Here is a 26,095-nt window from a genome sequence, read left to right as displayed (position 1 = left end):
ACCAGGAAAATTAAGGTTGAAATCTTAACAAAGAAAAGCAACATCAGCTGATTTCTTCTCATGTTTTCTTGCTTCAGTCCCAAACGTGTTTCAACCGCACTTCTCTACTTGTGTTTGCCTTAAATAGTCACACTACATATATAATCCTATACTAACTTGCTCTATACACCCTTCAATCTATATATAATATACTCTCTCTCTATACACACAAAATGGTCAGAGGCAGAGAAGGCAGCAGCCATGTTATTATGCCTCTTCTTTTAGCTATTTTGTTGAGTTTGCTATTCACTTCAGTCCATTCCCGTAACCTTTTGAAGGTCACAAATTATCATTCTGAATTAACACAACCTAATTTGTCAAATTCTCAGAATCATAGCCAAGACATGAAGGTTCCTCAACAACAACAACGTGAATCATCAGCTCTTTTACAACTTGAAAACCTCGAGAATTCAGGTCCAAGTCCTGGCCAAGGCCATGCAATGCACCCTGTACACTATCCACACCACTGATCTGCGGCAGAGCTCCATGGTTCAAAGAACGTTCAATTGAATCTCCTTCGACAAAAAAAATATATTTTGAAAATAAGATAAAAATAATCGAATCCATTTGACAAAAGGGAAGTTTCTAGTGCAGTGGCAAATGCATCTCAAAAATTGTGCCTACAAGTTGCAAGTTCAAGCATCTTTTTTGTCTTCTTATTAGAATTTCTGGTTCCGCCACTGCCACCTCAAAGTGCATTTTGGTATCTTGAAAGTGTTGTAGTTTATAAGTAATTATTTTTGTTTTCCTAGCTCTGTCATTTTTTCCCTGTAAAACATATCCATCAAATACTGGTGTGAGCATTTTTTGATTTTTTTTTTTTAATTCTATCTTTTAATTTGTAACATGATATGAAAGTGTATAAGCGAAACGTCTAATAAAAAATTATTTTATCAAGCAAGTCGACGATAGTACATTTGGTTCAATTATCATGCATATTGCTTGTTCATGAGTAGATTATGCTTGCAAGAAATAGATGCAAGGTGCAGAGAAGTGTAAACAGAGAAGGGAGTGTATGACTATGATACAGCAACATTATAATATAATTATTGTTTAATATTATTAATAATTCGTTAGATTTGTTATACATTTGCATACACCTTAATTTATGACCATGATGCTTCTGTCTTCTTTTAGTTATATTCACCAACATTGGCCCAAAGCTCGACCAATAACATCTTCTTTCTTGACATGCAACTAAAGTTTCTTGTGACTGAAGTTACCTGACATTTTGCTTTATGTGTACTTTGTAATGTTGTATCTAAACGAAGAGATCAATGACTTTGACTTAGCTCGTATGCTAAAGGGTGGTCATCGCCCGAAAAATTATTCTGTACATCTAGGTCAAATATTACTTTTTTATACATATATCTTGTAATTTTAAACCACCTCTGAACACTCTTAGCAAAAGTGTTGACTTTGCCACTGAGCAATACGCCAACATTGAAGAAGAAAAATATGTACCACAAACTGAAGTCATCTGTTTTATTCTTCTTTTTTTTTTGGTCACCAATCTGCTGTTTTGTTCTTGCTACTTCCTGTGATTCAAGCCCTGTTACATAACCCCTGCCTGGCCAGCTACTCAAAGCTAATTTCTTATTTAAATTTTAAATGATTGCCAAAGAAAACAAAATTTAATCCCTACAGCGACATCAAATCCATTAACCAAACAAGATAAAAATAGATTTGAGAAAATCTTAATCTCATTTTTGTACATTCCCCTCGTTAAGAATCTCATTGACACTTCCACTCAACAACTCCAGCTATAATTCTATTCACAATACCAACAAGGCAACAAGCATGAAAGTTATTCTTCAATGATCCTTTTACCGCACTTTTTGTAATGTAATAATTAGCTGCAACATGTAATCATTGAAGTGGTGTCCTAAATCATTTCTTTTTCAAAAGAAGAGTGGCGTCCAAACTAGCTTACACGCACCTCAACTATTCTATCTGGATACCTTTTACCACAAAGGCAGGCAACTAATCGAGATTTAATATCCTAAATCTTTTTTAAGAGGAAGATGTGGAAATTTGACATAAATACATGAGGTCTACAAGTTCAACCTTCACTAAGTGTAATCAATTCGGGTATTTATACGCCTCGTTGATGAACCAAACCTCCCTTAGATGAAGTGCGACATGTCACAGAACAATAAGAACACATTGAAGAATATATACTCCTGCTATTCATTTACTAGTTACTACATCTCATGGAGCTTTTGAACATTGAGTTCAACCAAACCCCAGTACCTTCAACACAGAACAAAGATATACATGTAAAAGAAACTCAACAAATACTAAATTCTAAACTCACAACCTTAAAAGTACAATGAGTTCAGTTCTAAGTGCTAAAAACATTAAAGATTGAATTCAACAAGTTTAAATCATGGAACGGCATCTGCTACACCTACATCTTGCAGGTTTAAAGACCAACCGGTCAATAGTGTTTAATTAGACAATTCATTTCAAAGATGAAAAGGTATAGAGCTGCACATGCATGAGCTGATGAATAAATGCATGCATGTATGTATCAGAGCTTCTTTTACCTCACCACTTTAAGCTCCAACTCCTGTAAACTTGACATCTTAAATCTTCTTTTAAAACTGTGCTCCTTGGTTTTTTATCCTTCCCTCTTCATTGGACCAACAACTTACAGATCTCACTTGCTAGCTGGAGATGCTCTTCTCAAGGACCTCGGCGTCTCCCAAAGCAGAAGCAGCTCTGGCGTTGATCAACAGGGATCATCCCACCTCCCTTTGATGTGTCAATTGATTCCAACATGGACACCACTTCATCCATTTCTGGCCGCTTGTCAGCGCTAGCATCCCAACACCGCTTCATCACATTTGCCAAAGAACTTGGGCAACAACGAGGTATCTCCGGTCTCAAATTCTGCAAATCCAAAGCAAAGTTGCGACTTTTAAAGATTTTTTTTTTTTTGCTCTTCAACGAACAAAAATGTGTATTCAAATATATATATATATTTCTACCTGTCGGACAACAGCTGTCGTCACTTCTGAGAAGCTCAGATCTGGATATGGCATGTCACAGCAATATATCTCCCAGAGGCAAATGCCAAAGCTATATACGTCACACTTCCGGTTATACGGGTTGCCATTAAGAACCTGTCTTGTAGACCATGACAGAAATAAGCAACATATATTCACATATGATGCACGTGGGTGGGTCTCATAAGTCAAAGCACATACCTCAGGTGCCATGTAACCTAGGGTTCCAGTCTCCCCGGTCATATCATTAGGATTTGAAGCTTCAACACGAGCAACACCAAAATCAGCAATCTTAAGTGTACGATTCCTGTCAAGAAGCATGTTCTCTGTTTTGACATCCCTATGGACTATCTTCTCAGAATGAAGATAGTTTAACCTGAGAATACATTTTTAACATGTTTTGTGTCAAACACATGCTGTTAACAAATACTATTTATATAAATAAAAGAGGAGTAAGCATTATGAATTTCACCCGCGTGCTAGATCCAGCGCCAGTTGGACCACAACTTTGAAGGCCAACTTCCTCCTATGGCTCTTGATGAGAAAAGACTTGAGAGTACCACCAGGAAGGTATTCAACCACCACACAACAAAGGTTACGTGGAATGCCGATGACACCATTCTCAGTCTGTATGTTAAGATCTGGTGTGCCCATTGCAGCTCCTATAAACTGCAAAAATGTTTGGCCATTAAAAATGTCTTATATTCTTGCAACTCAAACAATTTATGCTCCATAAAAAGACTGTCAAGGCATCAAATTATAATCGCATGCCACTTCTACACATCTATATCGGAACTAAACAGCTGAGAGTAGAGCCTGATACAACTATTCAGAAAGAAAAAAAAAGGCACTGACGGCGCAGTTGGACAAACTGAAGGTTTTTTCAGGGGACCTGGGGATACGTTAAAGTTCAACAAGTTGAATTAAGCAGAGACTTCTGCACTTTTTCAAAATTTGGAAACAAGACTCTAGAAGTGAAAACTGTTGATAAAATGGAACTTATGCAAATTTTAACGAGAAAACCTTAAATATTCATGGGTCAGCAGCTTGTCAATGTGTCCGGAAATATTCATTCTTTCATCTTGGTCACATGCCTTTGATTTGCTATGAACACAAATTTATACTTCAAACACTATAATGTTGTGACTAAGTTAAGCATCAATCGACCTCCTTCATATTTCAGTTAGATATGTAGCGAAGAAAATGAAGAGTAATTTTGACAAATTTGGAACCCAAAGCTTTATTTTATTTTATTTTATTATTTTGGTTATAGGTAGAATGTAAAGCAATTTCAGCATATCAAGCCATCATTTTAGGAAAACTTGCATATGTTTACTATTTCATGGCAAATGCAGGATGACAAAAGCTGATTTTTCAATGTAATAATAATTGTAATGGCAAACTGAATAGTAGACATTGTAACGGTGAGATTAAAATATCTTACTTTTGTGACATTAGGATGATCAAGCTTGTGCCATACAGAAACTTCTTGTGTAAAAGCTGCTCTGACTGAAGAAACCTCAGCCTGAGACCTCTGGCCTTCTTCTCCCCAATCAAGAAGCTTTACTGTGGTTAAGATAAAAGCTTTTGATTAGCTAAGCATGAAACTGTGATGCCCCTCCTGAGTTCTGCACTTTGAATTATAACTTCAAAATGGATTGTGGTTGACAATTAGCCACTTTCAAAGTTGTCTTGAATAGGCTCATATTCATTTCCGATTTGGTTCAACTTTTCTTGTTTTGCCACTAGTCTAAGTTGCAATTGATAACGAATTAATGATCAATAACTTAATGAAAATAAAAATATTCAAGATCAATGTCATTCATTCATAACAATCCGGGAACAATTTTCTCGCATCATTCTCAAAAAAAGAAAAAAAGAAAAAAAAAGAATCTATTGCATCATTTCCAAGAGTCAGCCTCTAAAATCAAGTCTTTAATACAGTGGCGGCTTGATGGAGGACGGGGCCTAAAGCTAAACCATTATTAGAGGCCTTTGGAGGTAAATATTATTAATGCTATTTCTCCCTGAAAAATAGCATAATGTTTGAAACTATGCCATAATGATTATTGACATAGCAAATGGTTGATCACAGGATTTTCTTATCATTATAAAGAATTATAGAAGTAATTATTTAAAATATACTTATTATATATATAATATGAGTAAAATTTGGGGCCCTATAATTTTCGGGGGCCTTAAGCCTTGGCTTTAGTTGCCTTGGAGTTAAGCCGCCTCTGCTTTAATAAACCGAACAAAAGTAAAACAAGGAAGCACACGATGAAAGATGCAAGTATACAGATTGAGCATTGCAGATAGCTTATTCATTTGGTAACACCTTATCCACAACAAAATCAAGGGCCATGGCCCATGACAATATATACAAAGCTAACAGTTATATTAGCATTAAGGTATGTTTACATAAATTGTAACGGAGGGAGCACAACAATTACTACTGCATCTCGATCCCAAGCAAGTTAGGATCCGGATATATAAAACGACAAATACTAGATAATTTGCTACTCCTTCCATCTCATATTAACAGTCGTACTTACTAAAAATAATTGTCTCAAATTATTTGTCATTTTAGAAGTTCGACGAAATTGATATTTTTTCTTTTTTAAACTTAGTAATAATTGTTCTTGAAGATAAAAATAACACATAAATAGAATAAATATTCAATGAAGACAAATTATATCTTTAAGACATAAATAAGTGTAGAATAGTCTAATCACTTTTCCTAATTAATATTTCTTAAAGGGCATGCAAAAGATCTATTTTTGGCTCTTTTCCTAAGAAACCTCAATCCAAAGCAAGTTTTAAGATCCATACTAAAATTAAAAGAAAAAAAAGAAGGAAATTACCAGCAACATCAAGGCCATCATAGATGCCACGATGAACAGTACCAAAAGTGCCACGAGCAATGACAGTTTTGATGATAAGCTTAGAAGGATCAATTTCCCAAGCATGTTTAATTGGGATTTCTCTACTTTCCATCCCTATTTCCTCTTTCTCCATTGTCCATGCTCTGCTTAAATGCCTCTGTAGCTGCTCGTCTATGCTCTTCAGATCTATAAGATCTGCTCTTACAAAACCCACTTCCTCCATCACTCTATTTTTCTAACTATTTCAGAAGATTTTATTGTTTACATAGAGGATTTTTTGGGACAAAACAGGGGATGAAATTAGCTATAAATTTCAGAGGAAAATGAGACTAGTGTTAGTAGAAGTAGTGGAAATTTGGGGCAACGGCCATGTCTGAAGACTACTAACTGTCACTGTTGTTTACTTGAGATTTACAGACAGGAAGACTACTATTTATGTTAGTGTTCTTCTATTTTGTTTTTCTTTTCCTTTAATAAATATTTTTGTCTTTTTTCATAGCTAATGTTAACTAGCTGCTCTTTCCTCTTATTTTTTTAGAGTTTAAAGTTATATACATTGATGCTTAAAAATAGTTATATTGATAGATTATTTATTAAATAATTATAAATACTTTCTCCGTCTAAGTTTACTTGTCCATTATACTAAAAATAAATATCTATTTTTACTTGTCCAGTTTAAAAAATCAATGCATAATTTACCATGTTATATTTATTTTACCTTTATTATTTCTTAATATTTTGGATTTATAATAGTCAAAGTTAGTTTTTCAATAATAATAATTAGGGTTGATATAGTAAAATTAGCATATTATTTATTATTTTTTAAGTGGTGTGCCAAGTTAATAGTGGACAAGTAAACTTGAACGGGGGAGTAAAATTCTTGATAAATATATAATTGGTAGCTGATAAAAATAATATTTCTAAATAACTTGTTATTATAGGTTAAAATTTACTCATAGTCCAAAAATCTTTTTATTACTATTAGTTTATATAACTTAAGTCCTTCTTATTATTATGGAAATCACAAATAAAATGAGAAAGAGTGTAATTTATTACATAAATAAGATAAGATAAGTGGCATGTTACACTGAAGGTAAAAGATTATTACAATATTAGTTTATAAGTATAATTTATTGGAAAAAAAAGAAATAAATAGAAAATTTATACTCCAAAAAGAATTATCATTTTTATATTTGAAAATAATTTATCTTTATGCAAGGATTTATAGGCGCACAAAATATGCGTGCCTCATTTTACATTACAAGTTCAAATGTCTTCTCTTTTTCTTAAACTTCGTGTCCAGTCAAATAGGTTTACATAAATTAAAACAGTAGAAGTATAACTTAACTTCTACTTAGTAAAGTGTAATGATTCGACTGATTGTTTTAAGCTTTAGCATTTCGTCAGATGGTTTGAGACTTTGAGTAGCTTCATATGATGCAATATGACTTGCGTGTATAGTTGATTTTGATGTTCGAGAGGTTCAGGATTGATTTGGTAGAGTGATTCTCAACCTGGAAGCTTTAAGTTGAAAAAGTTGACTAATATTTGACTTTTACGTAAACGACCTCGGTGTTAGAATTTGATGGTTTTAGTAGGTTCCTATGGCGATTTTTGATTTGGGCGTATATTCAGATTTAGATTTGGAGGTTCTTTAAAAGTTTTGGTTCTATTTGTCGAAGGCTAGCAATTTGAGGAATTGGAGAGTTCATAGGTTCCAGAGTTGAATTCGGTGTTATCAGGCTTTTATTGTGATTTTGGGACCTTAGATGTTCATTTAGTTGATTGAAACTTGTGTGCTAAGTTTGGTTGTGATTCGGACGTGTTCGGCGAAGCTAGAATATTTGAAAGTTAGGAGAATGATTTGATTTTAAATTCTTAGTTCTGATGTCATTTGTGGTGCTTCAAAGCCTTTGAATAAATTTGTATAAAGTACAAGGACTTTTTGGAATGATTCGATGAGTCCCTGAGAGCTCGGGTGAGTTTCGGACCACTCGGAGCATGTTGTACATTGCTGAGCTGTTGCTGGTTCTAGTGCGTCATATTTGCGATGAATGTGTGATCTCGTTCATGTCACAAATTTATTTGAGGTTATGAAACAGTCGATGCAATAGTAATACCCAATAGAGAGTCGAGATCGAATTCGATAGGGAGCTATTCGAATGGGATTTAGAGATGTATATATATTGGTGAATGAGCTTGAACTATCTTAAATTACACTTTCACAAGAATTGATTGATTCTAGATCTAGTTTAAACTAAGATTGCAAGATAAATAATTGACACTAAGAAATTAGTTTTGTTGTTGTTTTCAAATAATGTAAAAGGCCTAGGACTTTGACCTTCACCTAGGTGTTTGCCTAACAGGTTGTAAACTTTAAAGCTTGTTTTGCTGGTCAGGATATATTATAGCTATCAATACTCAAGTACTCACTCAATACCTCTCGGTAAGAGAGTGATTTTGCCCAATTTGGCTTTCTCAAGTCCAAATGGGTATTGAGCAAAACAATTGATAAAACGCTTAAGTCGGATTTTACTATCTCTAAGTTCAACCCTTTAATTGTGACTATCAATCTCTTGATTTTTGTCCCAATATCTTATTAGCCAAGTTTTCCAAGACTAAGTTTCTCTTTCTCAAGTAGAGACCAAGTCAAATAGGCAAGAACTAATGTTTGCAACAATTAATTCTACAATTAAAAGTAAGAACAAGGCTAAATAATAAACTCCCAACCATAAACAAGCCATAAATCAAATACCTATTAGGTTTACACTCTAGGGTTGGGTCACAACCCTAGTGAGAATTTAGCTACTCATAATGGGTATAGAAGAAAACAAGGAAGAAAAGATAATAAAATTCATATTGAAAGATTAAAATATAAAAATCCAATGTTAAATCACCAAATTAAGCTAAAGTTGCCTAAAGAAGCAAGAAAAAATGGCTACATCCCTTTGAATATTCAAAACTTGACCTAATTTCGTGATATTGTTAGAAGAGGGGACTAAAGAATACTGTAACTTTGCAATTAGTACATGTGATAGGTTATGTGACCTGCTATGTTTTGATGATCTAACAAACTTTAAGAACTAGATGGGAAACCTGCTCTGTATCCTCAGGTGCTCAAGAACAATAAGTCTCAAGTCGGGGACTTGTCTCAACAATTCAGAGCCAAAGAAACGATAGAGAGAACAGATGGATATCAATTCTACGGCCGCACAATTCCATGTGCGGCCCGCACTTTGCTTCATTCTTGGCAAGATTGAATCTGCGGCCGCACAATTCTGAAATGCGGCCGCATCTCTCACATTCTGCGATTCACACATTTCTTGGTGCGGCTGCGCAGAACTCTTCTACGGACCGCACATTTCTGAGTGCGGTCGCGTAGCTGACTTCTGCGGCCGCACAATAATTGTGAGGTCTGCACTCCTTCGATCCTTGACATGAACACTCTCTAAACTTCTATTCTTGGTTAGCTTCTGCGGGCGCACATTTCATGTGCGGACCGCACTTTGCACTTGTCCTCTGACATGAGTGCCTTAACAATCTGTGGCCGTAGATGGAAATCTGCGGTCCACGCTTGAGCTTTTGCGCCTGATTTTGTCCTTGAGTTCAGATCACTCCTTTTTGAGTTGGATTTCATCTTAGTGACTCATTTTTCAATACTCCTGCAATTAAGCATATTTCATCAGTTTTCGGGAATACAATTAAATGCTTTTGGACTAAAACAAAAGCTAAAAGGCGCTAATAAGTAGTCAAAATCCCCACTTATTAACTCCCTCAAACTTAAGCTTTTTCTTGTCTTCAAGCAAATAAGATAATTCCCACCTCCACAAGTTAAGAGCTATTCCAGCTAATCTAAGATGCATCAATCATACATCAATTGGGACCAACAATTACCCACAACACTTATGAATTATCAACAAGACAATGATTTGAATTTTTAAGCACAAATAGTTCTATTGTGACACTTGTGCATCAAAATTTGACTTTATTCATAAAGGAAGCTCGCTCTTTCATGTAGGCCATTGTGGATCCCAAAACTCTTCCTCCTCTACTCTCTGTTAGCATATCTCACTTAAGAATGTAGCATTCAATTCAAAGATTTGTGAAAACTTCACTTAGCTCTCTCAATAGAATGTCACAAGTACAGCTCTAAATACCATATGCTTGCCACTCATGTAAATCTCCACTAATGTAAGTTCACTCGCTTGAAATCACGTAAGGCTTTTTCGAAATGTAATGAAGCCTTTTTTGACTAAGGTTGTATATAGTGGAATAGAACGGGTTCATCTTTCCTTAAACACTCCGTTTTCTTTTTTTGGCTCATGTTTTGTCGACTCTTTGAGGCATTTTCTTTTTCCTTAGGGGAACTAGAGAGAATTAACATCACTCTTTCTTGGTCATGATATTCCTTTTCTCCTTCTTTGTTTTTCTCCATGCTTTGCATCGTTTCTTTTCTTTGAATCCCTTCAACCCTTCAACTTATTCCCTTTCTTTTTGCATTTTTTTTTTGTTCATTCTTTCTTTCATTTTCTTTTTGCCTTTCCTTTTACTCATTTCTCTTCTCTTTTTGTGCCTTAATACTACTTTCAAACTCCTCGTCTCTCCCCCAAACTTGCATTTTAGCCAATTGGTTCTCAAGAGTGTTAAGGAAAGCTCGGGTGCCAAGAGAGAGTCACTACAAAACGGGTAAAGGCTTGTAATTTGGTTATAAAATGAGAAAGGTTTTAGGCTCAAATGGGTTGACTAGGGATAACAACATTGGTGGGACATGAAAAATTTCAAGCGGGTCAAGGAGAGCCTACAATCACTTCTCAAGCCAAGCAAAACTTAAAATTTCGCATAGAAATACATTCGGGGCAAGTTTAGACTATTTGCACAAGTACTTGGACTTGCAATAAAAACATCACACCTCTCACATAACTTTAAAGAGGATAGAGTCGAGGTCCCACAACAACCATATTCAAGATTGAAAATCATTAATGGTTCAACTAAACCACTCGATGATTGCTTAAGTCAACACAAGAGTCTGAAGGTCACTAACTAGAGTTATTTATTCCCAAGAACTTGTTTTTAATCATAAGCACGTAGTTAAGTGTGTTGGTACCAAGTGAAGCATGTTTGACACTTCGAGTCTGAATAGTTAGGTCTTTTTATTCATTATTACTACTATTCTTACCTAAACACCACACAGACTCAATCCCTTAAGAAGGTTGTCATGTCATCCATCGTTGGGAAGAGTCACCCGATTCACACAAAAACCACATTTGGAAAGAACCATGGTATTAAGAAAACCAAAGGCTTATTGTTCACTTAAACATGAAAAGAAACTACTCGATTAAAAAGAAGCTATTAAAGTAAACAAGAAGCTATTAGATTAAACATTGACTACTAAGAAAACAAGTTAAAGAAGCTACAAAGTAAGCTACTAAAAGCATAAATGAATATACAAAATGAGAGAGATAGAAAGAGAATATATACATCAATAGAGAAAGAGAAGAATATGTACATAATGAAAAGAAAAAAGAAAGAAGAAAGTGTTATAAGTTATTACAAGCCAATGTCAATATCAAAACAAAATAAGCTCCAACATCCCCCCCCCCCAAGAATAAGCAATGTCCCTAATGTTTAACCAAATAAGATTAAGGAAGGGAAGCAGTAAAGATAACTTCCTATGTGACGTTGGACATCTCTGTGTCCATAGCATTGTTGCCTCACCCAGGCTCCTCCAACTGGATCTTATCATCTTCTTCTCGGGGAGTAGCTGGGTTGACGAACATCTGTTGCACCACCTCAGCAGTGTCGGCAACCAGGTCTGGCTCCTTAGACTGGCTAGCTGGTGCCACTTGTGCTAATGGTGCTGTTGGGTCTACTGGTGTTGCTGGAGCTGTCTCCATCAGCAAATCAAATGGAAGGTCCCCAGTGGATGCTATCTTTGTTACCTCTCGTCTCAACCTGCCAAATGACTTCTTTGAGGCCTGAGATTTCCTCATATTCTTCACCTGCTTCCTAAGCTCCTCAATTGCTCCCCCATGTGCCACCAAAGTGTCCATGATGGTCTTCTGGTTCTCTATAATCTTCTTCAAAGTGTCATCCACTATCGGAGGAATCTGGGTGTCGGGGTAGATGTCTGTGCTGCAACAACACTGGATAGGTCAGAAAACTTTACAGTAGCTGTCTACATCCAGTTGTTAAGGCTCGCCAGTGTTTGGGAGACTCACAGTGCAGAGAGTAGATGAGTAGGCATAGGCACCGGCCTCAAAGTAGAAGTGGATGTAACTAATGCTGACAACCCTAAAGATAGAGGTGGAGGCATGGCAGCTGTATTGGTCGAAGGCCCGACTATAGTGGAAGGCATGTCATATTAATCTGCAACTACCCCCGAAGGCTCATTAGACTGGCCTGCGGTAGTAGTCGGCTCTTGTTCTTCGGGTTCATCGGGTCCTTCAGAGAGTACCAAGTAAAGGGCTTCTTCGCTCGAACCTTTGTGTCAAAACTCTTTGACTCCGCCCCCACATCCGAGAGATACTCCGTGATAGTGTTGGGATATGGGTAAGAGCTATCACCTTGCCTACCGACCATAGACATGTTGGCCAACATTATGGCACCCATATTGATTGGGTACCCGACCATGATGGAAGCAACTAGAACTGCCCTTGGGATTGGGAGATTGGTTTCATTCTGGCACGGGCCTAGTCGACCCCACACAAAGGTCTACCATCCTTTTGCTTCAAAGTTGAGGGTGTTCCAATGAATAGGAACCCCTACTATGATCCATGGTGGTGGTGATCCTGGCTCTGCCAAAATCTCAGCTAGCCAAGGGCGAGCTGCATCATCCAGTGCAAACTTCTCCAAATATTGAACCAGCTCCACATCCTCAAACCCCAAACATGTGTTCAGGGTGCTCTGATCAAATCTCACTTTCAAATTTCTCACCTTTGTCACCTTGGTCCCCTTTTTGATATGCGCCCCATTGGCGTAGAATTCCAGTACCAAGTGCTCCTTGGCATCCACCACAATTTTAGTGAACCATGTCCACCCTTTTCTCTCCCAGAATTGTACCTATCCAAGTCTTTTAATACGAACTGACACTCAAGAGTGAGCGATCTCTGAGGCCACCACCCTCGGAATCTATTAAATGCAGTCACGCTCACGAATCTATCTTCCTAAACTTCTTTCTTCTTCGACCTCCCAAGGCCGGCAACTCTGGTATCACCCCCTCGACCATCGTTCGGAATATCATCATTATCAACTATAGTAGCTGGTGTGTTGGGGGCATGTATAGATGAGGGCTCTGAACCCTGACTGTCATCTTCTGAACCCTCAAAAGTGCTTGTTGAGGTGGAAGGCTCATCTCGAAGCTGAAATCTACCCCAAAGCTGTTATGGCTGTGATTGAGCATTAGGCTGCTCTTACATAGAGTCGCCCTCCGATGCTTCCCTAGACGAGACATATGAACTATACTCAGAAGGCTCTGGAGCTCTCCCAGCCGTCACCTTTTTGGCTATAACTCTTTGCACGGTGAGTGGTAGGGTACTCTTGCCTCGGCCTAGGGAGGGTTCACCCCCTCCCTTCGATGTATCATCACGTCCACAAGACCTAACCATTTTCTGGAATAAACAGCAACATGAGTCATTTATAGTTAAATTGCATAATAGCAGACAATTACAAAACAGAATATTATGCAGGGTAGGGAAGTGCGGTCCGCACAATTTTCACAATAGCAGACAATTACAGAACATAATATTATGCAGGGTAGGGAAGTGCGGTCCGCACATTTTTGAGTGCAGCCGTAGATAGGGTTGTGCGGACCGCACAATTATTGAGTGCCGCCGCAGTGATGATTCTGTGGTCCGCACATTTTTAAGTACAACCACACATCTAAAGTGCGGTCCGCACATTTTTGGATACGCCCGCACATTGGAATCTCAGAAATTTCAACTCTATGAAGATAGAGAATTGCTTGATCTGCGGCCGCACACACTTTTCTACAGCCGCGGTTGAATATCTGTGGACCACGCAATTTCAAGTGCGGTCCGCACAATCTTGCTACACCAAATGCCCTAGCCTACTGATTTGTGGGCCGCACAATTCCTTGTGCGACCGCACAATTTAAAATCAAATTGGGCAGAAAAAATTTAGGGTTTCAATTTTTGCACACAAATTCAACATGGTAGTAGCAATTAAACAATATCACCCAAATACCCCTCCCTCATATAGCAAATAGGAGTTTACCCAACACAAATTACAGCCTACCTGGTCATGAATTTGACAATTGGTCTAAAAATAACTAAACACATTATAAACTAATTTAAGAAAAACTAAAAAATTATAAAGATGGTTTGAACATACCAGTGATAAAGTGATGCTAAGGAAGGATCAAAGATGATGAATGAAGGTCCAGATGAGTGAATCAGTTGAGTGCAATGTTTTAGCTTGTGTTTTAATTCTTAGAGAGTGCAAAGTTCGAACAGTAGAGTGAATGCCACTATTTATACTTAATGGGTTGGGCAAGAGTTCGAGAGATGAGTACGGCTGCAGAATTCCATCTGCGGTCCACACTCTTTTACCTGATACATATTTTCACTTTGATGATCTACGGCCCGCAGAATTCCTTGTGCGACCACATATTTAAGTGCGAACCTCATATTTCCTTATGCAGCCGCACTTTGGCCATTTCTCTGACAGGAAAACTTCAGAGAGTGTGTAATTTTTGACTTCCAGTTGTGCGGTCCGCACAAGAATTGTGTGGCCGCAAATCCCTTATACTGTGGCATTACAAATGTGTTGTCCGCACTTTTTCCATACTTAGCCAATTTTCTGAGCACAGTCCCTATAAAGCACACTCATTCTTGCAACACGCTTCAAAACCATTTAGCACAAAATAAGACCTATCTAAAGAAGAAGGAAAAGAAAAAGAAAAAGAAACATGGGTTGCCTCCCAAGAAGCATCTGATTTAACGTCGCGGCACGATGCAAATTACCATCATCGCTTGAAATGAATTACCGTTACGACGTGGTGATCACCAACTTTTCCCAAATAGTGCTTCACCCGGTAACCATTGACTCTAAACACCTCATCATTTTTATTCTTCAAGTCTAATGCACCAAAAGGTGTCATACTTACAACCTCAAACGGAACTTTATTTAGACTTCAACTTTCCCGAAAACATCCGTAACCGAGAATTGAACAACAATACAAGATCACCTTCTTTAAACTCCTTGTTCCGAATGTACTTGTCATGGAGGTACTTCATCTTCTCCTTGTATAAGGTCGAACTTGTGTATGCATGGTATCGGAACTCATCCAACTCATTCAATTGTGCCACCCTTAAGTTGGCGGCGACATCCCACTCAAGATTCAACTTCTTTAAAGCCCACATGGCTTTGTGCTCAAGTTCCACCGGAAGATGACAAGCTTTACCGAAAAACAACCGATATGGAGACATTCTGATCGTTGTTTTATAAGCTGTCCTATAAGCCCATAAAACATCATCAAGTTTCTTGGACCAATCCGTCTGGTTAACATTCACTGTTTTGGACAAAATACTCTTTATCTCCCTATTGGAGACTTCCACTTGACCGCTTTCTTGAGGATGATAAGGTGTCATGACTTTATGAGTGACACCATACTTGGTGAGTGAGGTATCGAAAGCTTTGTTGCAAAAATGCGATCCCCCATCACTTATGATAGCCCTTGGAGTACCAAATCTTGTAAAAATGTTCTTCTTCAAAAACGCCACCACACTTATCTCTTCATTGTTGGGAAAAGTAACGGCCTCAACCCATTTGGACACATAACCAACCCCGACTAAGATGTAGGTGTTTACGCAAGAGCTCACAAACGGACCCAGGAAGTCAATACCTTACACATCGAAAATGTCAATCTCCAAAATGGTGGTGAGGGGCATTTCATTTTTCTTTGAGATTCCACCGGACCTTTGACATTCATCATAATGCTTGACAGGATCACTTGCATCAAAGAGTGGGCCAAAAGAAATTGCAATTTAACACTTTCGTCACCGTTCTTGCTCCACCATGGTGACCACCATGCGACGAAGAATGACAAGCTCCAAGACTTTCACATTGTTCCTCTTCTAGTACACATATTCTAATCACTCTATTCGTACAAATCCGAAAAAGGTACGGTTCATCCCAATAATAGTCTTGACAATCCCGTTTGACCTTCTTCTTTTGGTTTGAAGAGAACTCAACCATAATGATACCACTCACAAGATAATTTGCTAGATCCGCGAACCAAGGCACCTCTTTCATTGAAATATCCAAGAGTTGCTCATCGGGGAAGGAGTCAATGATTTCAAGGCCATTATGCGGCCTCCCCTCCTCCTCCAAACGAGACAAGTGGTCCGCCACTTGGTTTTCACTTTCTTTTCGATTTTGGATGTCAATATAAAACTCTTGCAAAAGAAGTACCCATATCATCAACCGGGCTTTGGAATATTTCTTTCTCATAAGATAGCAAAGTGCCACATGATCTGTATGAACAATCACTTTTGCACCCATCAAGTACGGGCGAAACTTTTCAATAGAAAACACAATGGCAAGAAGCTCTTTCTCTATAACAATGTAGTTGACTTGGTCACTATTAATGGTCTTGCTTGCATAATAAATCGGATGAAAGATTTTGTTTATGCATTGCCCCAAAACAGCCCCTATCGCTACATCACTTGCATCGCATATGAGCTCAAAAGGAACACTCCATGCAGTCATCATTGAAGTGAAACTTGGCATCTTTCTCCAAAAGATTGCACAATGGGTCTACCACTTTAGCAAAGTCCTTGATGAAATGCCGGTAAAATCCCGCGTGGCCTAGGAAACTCCACACGCCTTTCACTGAAGTTGAAGGTGGAAGTTTAGAAATCACCTCAATCTTTGCCTTGTCAACTTCAATGCCATTCTTTGAGATCTTGTGGCCAAGGACAATGCCTTCCTCAACCATGAAATGACATTTCTCCCAATTGAGCATTATGTTTGTATCTTCACATCTTGCCAATACTTTATCCAAGTTTGGTAGACAATCATCAAAGGAATTCCCGACCAGCGAAAAGTGATCCATGAAGACTTCAAGGTAGTCCTCCACCATGTCCGTAAATATTGCCATCATATACCTTTGAAAAGTCGTCGGTGCATTGCACAACCCAAATGGCATTCGCAAGAATGCGAAAGTACCATAGGACATGTAAAAGTAGTTTTCTCTTGATCCTCCGGAGCAATAAGAATTTGATTGTAGCCGGAATACCCATCAAGGAAACAATAGAAAACACGACCAGCCAATCTATCAAGCATTTGATCTAGGAAGGGAAGTGGGAAATGATCCTTCCTTATGACTTTGTTGAGCTTGCGATAGTCCATACACAATCTCCACCCGGTCACCGTTCTTGTAGGAATCAACTCATTCTTATCATTGGTGACCACCTTCATGCCCCCTTTCTTTGGGATACATTGAACCGGAGAAGTCCACGAACTATCAAAAATGGGGTAAACAACCCCGACATTCAACCACTTAATGATCTCCTTTTGACAACCTCTTGCATGGCTTCATTGAGTCTCCTTTGATGTTCAATAGATCGTTTGGCACCTTCCTCCAAGTTAATCTTGTGCATGCAAAATACGGGGCATGTTCCCTAAATATCCGCCAATGTCCATCCAATATCCTTCTTCCTCTTTTGTAGTACCGCCAATGTGGAATATACCTACACGTTAGTCAAACCAGAGGAAAGAATAACTGGTAAAGTAGAAGAAGGTCCAAGAAATTCATACCGAAGATGTGGAGGTAATGGCTTTAACTCCAAGATGGGAGGCTCCTCAATTGAAGTCTTTGTTGGAGGAGTGGTTCTATTCTCAAGATCCAAGGACAATTTGTGGGGCTCATAAGTGTACGGCCCCATTCCATGCAAAGAGTTCACACATTTCACATAACCCTCCATTTCATCATCATCACAATTGAGCAAGATGGCCTCCAATGTATATCAACATTCATCACAACACTTGTTTCATCCACAATCACATCGGTCACCAAGTCTCCGAAAGAGCATACCTCATTGCTATTGGATTGCCTCATAGATTTACACACATGGAAAACCACTTTTTCATCACCAACTCAGAAGGTAAGTTCTCCAGCTTCAACATTAGTTAGAGCCTTCCCCGTATCAAGGAAAGGTCTCCCAAGAATAGTCGGCACCTCATAGTCAACCTCACAATTAAGAATAACAAAATCCATCGGAAGAATGAACTTATCAACACGAATCAACACACCATCAATCACTCCCAACTGTGTTTTCATGGTACGATCAGACATTTGTAATCTCATAGATGTGGGTCTTGGTTTCCCAATTCCCAAAGTATTGAAAATTGAATAGGGCATCAAATTGATACTTTCCCTAAGACCATAAAGAGCTTTAGCAAATTCGGCACTTCTAATGGTACAAGGGGTTGTAAAAGCACTGGGATCTTCCAATTTAGGAGCCATTGAATGCATAATTGCACTCACTTGATGAGTCATCTTTATAGTTTCACAATTCATCGACCGCTTCTTTGTCACCAAATCCTTTATGAACTTTGCATAACCGGGCATTTTCTCCAAAGCCTCAACCACTGGCACATTAATAGATAAACTCTTCATTATGTCAATGAACTTTTTGAATTGATTCTCGCCATTTTTCTTGGCAAGCCTTTGAGGATATGGAGGAGGAGGCCTAGTCATTGGTGCCTTAGCCATTTGCACTACCAGTTCTAGTATATCAACAATGTGCTCCCTACACGGGTCCACTTCCTCTTGAGTCTCCTCCACATTGTCATCAATATCAATCCACGCTTCACCATTTGCTTGCACCACATTGTTCGGGATCTCATCTTCTTGTACCACTTGCTCATCTTCCACAAGTTTCCTTTGACTTGAGGTGGGTGTATCCCTACCTTTTCTAATCCTTGTAGTAATGACCATGGAATGTCCCGTGTTGTTCTTTCCCTTTGGGTTCACTACCGTGTCACTTGGTAGTGCCCCCTTAGGACGAGTGTTTAAAGCTTGAGAGATTTTCCCTAATTGCACTTCCAAGTTGCAAATTGAGGTATTGTGTGAGGCTAGTTGGGCATCAGAGTCTCCATTCTTCTCCATTATTTGATTGAACATATTATCAATTCGTCCCATCTCATTGTTGAAAGAACTTGGACCAGGGGAAGGATAAGGAGGCGGGTTGTTCGGTTGTTGATACATCGGGGGCCTTTGAAAGCCCGACCCTGATTGCCTTGATTGTTGTTCCATCCCCCTTGGTTGTTGCTACCCCAATATCCTTGGTTATTTCCACCACCCAAATTTCCTTGATTGTTATTATTATTCCAATTCCCTTGATTGTTGCTACCACTCCAATTACCTTGGTTGTTAGAAATCCAACCACCTTGATTACCTTGAGGTCGCCATTGTTGTTGATTCGGGCCTTGAGAGTTTTTTCTTTGCCCTTGGAAGTTTTTCATGTATTGCACTTCCTCCTCTTGTTCATTGTTGGAATCATCTTGATCAAACCCACTATCTTCTTACACATAATTCTCCACACGCTTTTGCACTTTTGGACCCTTTTGCCTTCTCTTGTTTACCATCATACTAACTCCCTCCATTGCATTGACTTGCTTAGGACTTTGCACTTGTTGAAGTTGAGCCTTGGCTAATTGATTCATTGTGGTGGTCAACTCGGCAATGGATTGCCCATGATCATGCAATTCTCTATGTAGGTGAATCACATTCGGATCACCTTGAGGAACATTTTCTCTACTTTGCCATGCCAATGAAGTATCCACCATTTAATCTAAAATCTCACAAGCTTCCGCATATGGCATTGTCATGAAATTTCACTGGCAAGTTGGTTGACCATGCATTGATTGGTAGTATTGATCCCTTGATAGAAAGTTTGTTGAATCATAGCGTCTGTTATGTCATTGTTTGGGCACTCTTTCACCATAGTTCGGTACCTCTCCCATATTTCATGCAACAACTCATTGGATTATTGTTTGAATGCTAGAATCTCGTCTCTAAGAGTAGCCATATGCCCGGGAGAAAAGAACTTGGAAATAAATTTATCCGCCAATTCATCCCATGTCATGCAACAGCTCATTGGGTTCTTGTTTGAATGCTAGAATCTCGTCTCTAAGAGTAGCCATATGCCCGGGAGAAAAGAACTTGGAAATAAATTTCTCCGCCAATTCATCCCATGTATGGATGGAATGGTTTGGCAATCTCTCTAACCAATCCAAGGCTTACCCCTGTAGAGAGAAAGGAAATAGCCTCAACCTTAAAGCATCCTAGGAGACGTTTGTCTGTTTACTCCCCCTACAAGTGTCCACAAAACCCTTCAAGTGTTTGTATGCATTTTCACTCGGAGCCACGGTGAAGGATCCCAGTTGCTCTAGCAATGTGAGCATTACATTCGTGACTTGAAAGTTGCCCACCCTAATGCGGGGTGGGACTATGGCACTTGCATATCCTTTATTCGGCAACATCCATTGTGGAGCCGCTCTTGGTAGAGGTGGGGGTGGAACTGTGACGTGTCTTGAGGCTATCAGCCTCGTCTATGTGCTTGAGGTTCAAGAGGAACCTCTTCAACTTACTCGTCCTCAACATCCATATCCCCCATAGGCATGTTTTTGAGTAGATCATTGTTGAGAGACATTGTTTCACCTACAATTGTTTCACAAAAAAAATTAGTAACACGGAAGGAAAAGAAGACAATTCACACACAAAACTAAATATATAGCTAAATCTGTTTTTAGCTCCCTGGCAACAGCGCAAAAACTCTCGTTCAAGTCATACCTCTACTTGAGGTTATGAAACGGTCGATACAATAGTAATACCCAACAGAGAGTCGGGGTCAAATTCCATAGGGTGTTATACGAATGGGATTTAAATGTATATATATTAGTGAATGAGCGTGAACTATCTTAAATTACACTTCCACAAGAATTGGTTGATTCTAGGTCTTGTTTAAACTAAGATTGCAAGATAAATAATTGAAACTAAGAAATTGTTTTTGTTGTTGTTTTCAAATAATGTAAAAGGCCTAGGGCTATGACCTTCACCTAGGTATTTGCCTAACAGGTTGTAAATTTTAAAGCTTGTGCCGTTGGTCGGGATTTATTATAGCTATCAACACTCAAGTACCCACTCAATACCTCTCGGTAAGAGAGTGATTTTTCCCAATTTGGCTTTCTTAAGTCCAAATGCGTATTGAACAAAATAGTTGATAAAATGCTCAAGTCGGGTTTTACTATCTCTAGGTTCAACCCTTTAATTGGGACTATCAATCTCTTGATTTTTGTCCCAATATCTTGTTAGCCAAGTTTTCTTAGACTAAGTCTATTTTTCTCAAGTAGACCAAGTCAAATAGGCATGAACTAATATTTGCAACCATTAATTCTACAATTAAAAGCAAGAACACGGCTAAATAACAAACACCCAACCATAAACAAGCCATAAATCAAACACCTATTAGGTTTACATTCTAGAGTTGGTCACAATCCTAGTGAGAATCTAGAATGTGTATAGAAGAAAACAAGGAAGAAAAGATAATAAAACTCATATTGAAAGATTAAAATATATAAATCTAATATTAAATCACCAAAATAAGCTAGAGTTGCCTAAAGAAGCAAGAAGAAACAACTACAACACTTTAAATATTCAAAACTTGACCTAATTTCGTGAAACTATTCTATTTATATAAAGCTGAAATTTTCGGACAAAAATTCCCTTTCGGAGGTTCTATGGCCACACAATTCCATGTGCGGCCCGCACTTTGCTTCATTCTTGGTAGGAGTTGAATCTGCGGCTGCATAATTTGAAATGTGGACGCATCTCTCACATTCTGTGGTCCACACACTTCTTGGTGTGGCCGCACAGGGCTCTTCTGCGGATCGCACATTTTTTAGTGCGGTTGCGTAACTGACTTCTATGGATACACTTCCTTCGATCCTTGACATGAACACTCTCTGAACTTTTACTCTTGGTTGATTTTGTCCTTGAGTTCAGATCACTTCTTCTTGAGTTGGATTTCATCTTAGTGGCTCATTTTCCAATACTCCTGCAATTAAGCATATTTCATCAGTTTTCAGAAATACATTTAAACATTTTTGTACTAAAATGAAATCTAAAAGACGCTAATTAGTAGTCGAAATCCCCACTTATCAATGTGTTACAAATGTGACCATTTCAATTGCATAGTCGTCGTCGCATTTACGACCTGGTAATGGCCGGGAGGACATCGCATTTTTGTTGCATTTGCGATTGAGGGCTTTTGAAGGAAATCTCGAATTTGCTAATGCGAGGGTCGCATTTGCAAGTCCTATGTCGCAAATACAACATTTGTATTTGGGTTAATAGTTGAAATTTCGAGATTTTAGCCTATTCTCTCATATTTAAAACTTATATGTGAAGAAAGGCGATTTTGATTGGATATTTTCATACAGGACCTTGGGGTAAGTGATGTCTACTCGTGCAGTTATGGATTAACGAGATCTACCCCTAGACTCGGGTTTTGACCATGTGGGCTTGGGGTTGACTTTTGTTGACTTTTTTAAAATTAATTAAAGACTGAAGCTTTACTGTTTTGAATTGATTTTTATAGCTTTGTTTGATGTTATTAAGTTGTATTTGGCTAGATTTGGGCCGGTTGGAGGTGGATTCTAAAGAAAAGGAGATTTTGGAAGGTTGATTTGGGTTTGTTGAGGTAAGTATCTTACTTTATCTTGTTCTGAGGGAATAACCTTACGATATGACCTTATTTGTCTAGTTGAAATATATGAGAAGCGACGTATATGCGACGTGACGAGTGTATGTGCGGGTCCTATGCATATCATCTCTTTTATGCTGCTCTACTTCATGAAATGAGTCACATTATATATCTTCTCTATATATTAATACCGTATAATTTAACTTGTTTATTCATGCATATCTTCTCTATAAGCAATTGTTGATGGGTTATTTGATATTTCATGCTTATCTTCTCTATATGCAAATGTTGACGGGTTATTTGATATTTCATGCATATCTTCTTTGTATGCAACTTTGATTGAGGAATTGATTTACAGTACATATCTTCTTTATATGTCAATATGTGTAACTTGGCTTGATTATTTATGCATATCTTCTCTATATGTAAATGTCCATGGTTTATTGATGCTAGGTGCATATCTTCTTTATATGCTAAACTACTAGTTGCCTACGATGCTTGTGCATATCTTCTCTATGTGCACCGATGGTCTTACTTGTACTTCATGCTTAGACTTCGGTACTGTTGGTGTGTACATGTTTATGATATTGAGATGCACATGCTAAGTAAAGTGAGTATCTTATGACTTAAAAACTTCATCACTACTTCACCGAGGTTAATCTTGATACTTACTGAGTATATGTGGTTAGTTGTACTCATACTATACTTCTGCACCTTGTGTGCAGATCTTGGAGATGAGTTGTTGTGGATGATGAAGGCTAGTATTAAAGAGGCACCAGCATTCCAGATATAAACTACTATTTTTCCATGGTAGTTTATGACTTATATTTCTGTTTATGTACATTTTAACAGAGGATATAATCTTTCTTCATATTAGAGTTGCATTTATATTCTTAATCTTAGTCGCTCATGACTTATACTACCAATCTTGAGATAATTATATGGATTTTAGCCATCTTATTTATTGATTATTGATGATCTGTCATTCGAGCTATGTTATCTATTGTTTGGTTTACCTAGCATGTTGGATTTATTTTCCGTCATGGCTTGGGAGTTTTGGGTCGTGACAAGTTGGCATCAAAGCTCTAGGTTTATAAGCTCTACGAGTCATGAGCAAGTGTCTAGTAGAGTCTTGCGGATCGATATGATGATGTCCATATTTATCTTCGAGAGGCTATAGGCATCTAGGAAACTTCGTCTTCTTTCTTTCCTTATCGTGCAACCTTAATTCATCTTAAAGCATGTATCTTCAATTTTTTTCCTTTCACTTGTATGTAATGTTCAGCACTCAATATCCGTTGTGCACCGACAACTTGTGATGTCGTGGATGAGATGGGAGATGGTTTTCTATGTTGTGAATATATGCCAGCCTGGAGGACTTGAGGCCAAGTTTAGATTGAAGCTTAGGCTCGGCAAATTCAGTTATATGAGTACGTGCTGTTGGACTCTTATGTTCGGTAGTGTCCCTAGAAGTGGGATCGATGGCTTAATGATTAGTGGTGAGATAACTATATGATGAGTATTATATGACTAAGAATTGTGCTTAGATGGTTGGATATGACGAGAAGGATTTTCTTGGGACGGGAAGGGCTATGGATGCTTGATTTTCGTCTCGATGTGTTGTATAGTCTTAAGATGTGGATGTGTTGGTGGATCTTTTAGTTGTTTATTTGTGGAATGAATGAGATTCTGATACCTTGTTGATGAGTGTAGACTCAAGGAGATTAATTGATTGCATAGTGGTTGTGACCATGGTATGGACATAGAAAGATATCGGTTTGAGGTTCAGCAAGTGAGTTATCTCCTGCAAGAAGGTTTGAGTTCGTGTGATTTTTATGAGGTTTCTATGAAGAGTTTTCCTTCAATCCTATGAAATGAATGTGCTAAAATTAGAGTTTGGATCTCTTGAGGAAGTTGGCATGACCGCCACGAGGACAAGTAAGCATAGGTAGATAATTTAGAGTGTGTTTTGACCAGTACTACATAAGCTTATAAGGTATAGCTGAATAATAGTGCGAGATCATGGCAGTTAGGAATGAAGAGTATTGTGGGTTATCAGATGATGTATTTTGTGGGTTAAAGCCAAGTGGAAGGAGTCTACAATCGATGATCGAGTCATTTGGTCGCATGTTATTTTAATTTCACAGACTAGGATATGCTTGTGGATCATTATTGAGAGGGGTGATATCGAGAATGATTTGGGTAAGGAATTTGCTGGATACACGATGTACTACACTTTATGGATATATGGAGGTCGTGGAATGACTCAAGTTTGATATTCTTATGGCTATGGTATGAAAGGAGAAATAATGTATTATGTTGCCTATGTATGATGTTTCTTCTTAGTATTTATAAGCTAATGGAGCACAAGTTGTTCGGTGCATATTGGTTGTGCATCAGATATTAGAGCGGAGTGAATGACTCTCAAGAAATATTCTAGCGGGTTTAAGTTCCGGGATATGGTACTTAAGAATTTTCTAGAATTATGTGTGACTAAGGACTTGAGACTTGTGCTGGGATGTGAAAAGGAATTGAAATAATTTTTGTATCAATATTAGAAAGATCGAAGAAACAATATCAAGTTTATAGAAAATCTTCTCGGAGAGAGTATTTGGTTAGAGATTCTTTTGAGTGCATGAGAAGGAATAAAGTGGCTTATGAGTCTTAGGACGATGTGGTTTCATGCTGGGATCCTTTCGAATGAGTTTTAGATGAGGGCCACAATGTATTGTAAAGAAGAGTGATGCCTTGAAGGCTGGTCAAGAGTAATCTGCAGAGGTTGGGTGAGTATATTAGTGGCTTGGATCAACATAGTTACATAGTAATTGAAATGATCGGTCCCTTGGTATAATATGACCTTGTAGGTATTTGTGGCAAGACTTTTGGGTTTGATAGTCTGCGTGAGTTAGTAAATTTAAAGATATAGTTCTGATGGCTTGATTATGTGCAAATGGGTTTCGAATAGTTTATGATGGTTTTGACCACGAATTGCGATTGATGTCTTCTACAGGTATGAGAAGTTATTGCATGTTGCGATTTTCTACAGAATTGAGTTAAATGGAAGGTTTCAAGACGATGGAGTATTTATGAGGAGGACCATCCTACTTGTGATTCAGAGTTGATAACGAGATTCTCGTATTTTTGTATTGTAACATGATAAATATAGTGATCCGTGTTGGATTGGGATTGAATGGACAAGGTCGCGGTCCGGTTTCAAAAGGAAGGTCATGACTTCTAGACAACATGAGAGATTTCAGATGTTCAAGAGTATGCTAGCACTATATTGAATTGCTAGAAGCATATGCATTGTAGAAGACACATTGTGTATTGAGTTGTGGATGCTTGACTAGTACTATTGAAATTGCATGGTGGTAAACATTGATGTTCATGCTACTCGACATGGAAGATTTATGGAAGTATTTGATGTAAT

General features: G+C 38.1%; 2 protein-coding genes across 3 annotated transcripts; both read right to left on the bottom strand.

The window, feature by feature from the left end:
- Positions 1-2,205: 2,205 nt before the first annotated feature.
- On the bottom strand, positions 2,206-6,352 carry LOC104246883 (serine/threonine-protein kinase 54-like). 2 transcript variants are annotated; one of them, XM_009802777.2, is made up of 6 exons: positions 5,915-6,351; positions 4,495-4,616; positions 3,523-3,719; positions 3,252-3,426; positions 3,033-3,167; positions 2,206-2,934 (listed from the first exon to the last, which is right to left on the bottom strand). In XM_009802777.2, the coding sequence occupies exons 1-6, from the start codon at positions 6,156-6,158 to the stop codon at positions 2,728-2,730; spliced, it is 1,080 nt and encodes a 359-aa protein (XP_009801079.1). In that variant the 5' UTR covers positions 6,159-6,351; the 3' UTR covers positions 2,206-2,727. The 2 variants fall into 2 exon arrangements, with proteins under 2 accessions (XP_009801079.1, XP_009801080.1); XM_009802778.2 differs by having other exon boundaries at positions 2,748-2,959; positions 5,915-6,352.
- An 11,701-nt stretch (positions 6,353-18,053) lies between these two features.
- LOC138878391 (uncharacterized) lies at positions 18,054-19,214 on the bottom strand. The gene has a single exon (XM_070158066.1). It carries the CDS (start codon positions 19,212-19,214, stop codon positions 18,054-18,056), a length of 1,161 nt encoding a protein of 386 aa, XP_070014167.1.
- Between the last annotated feature and the right edge of the window lie 6,881 nt (positions 19,215-26,095).

The sequence above is a fragment of the Nicotiana sylvestris genome, chromosome 9 (genome assembly GCF_000393655.2).
Source record: "Nicotiana sylvestris chromosome 9, ASM39365v2, whole genome shotgun sequence".
Classification (NCBI taxonomy): Eukaryota; Viridiplantae; Streptophyta; class Magnoliopsida; order Solanales; family Solanaceae; genus Nicotiana; species Nicotiana sylvestris.
This window is presented reverse-complemented; position numbering and strand designations above follow the sequence as displayed.

What these genes read in the sequence shown, in the direction of transcription:
- LOC138878391 (XM_070158066.1), bottom strand. Translation starts at nt 19,214, where the DNA reads ATGGAACAACAATCAAGGCAATCAGGGTCGGGCTTTCAAAGGCCCCCG.
- LOC104246883 (XM_009802777.2), bottom strand. Translation starts at nt 6,158, where the DNA reads ATGGAGGAAGTGGGTTTTGTAAGAGCAGATCTTATAGATCTGAAGAGC. An exon ending in GCGCTGGATCTAGCACGCGG is followed by an intron (nt 3,427 to 3,522) that starts GTGAAATTCATA and finishes ATGTATTCTCAG; the next exon opens with GTTAAACTATCTTCATTCTG. An exon ending in CGACAGCTGTTGTCCGACAG is followed by an intron (nt 2,935 to 3,032) that starts GTAGAAATATAT and finishes TTGGATTTGCAG; the next exon opens with AATTTGAGACCGGAGATACC.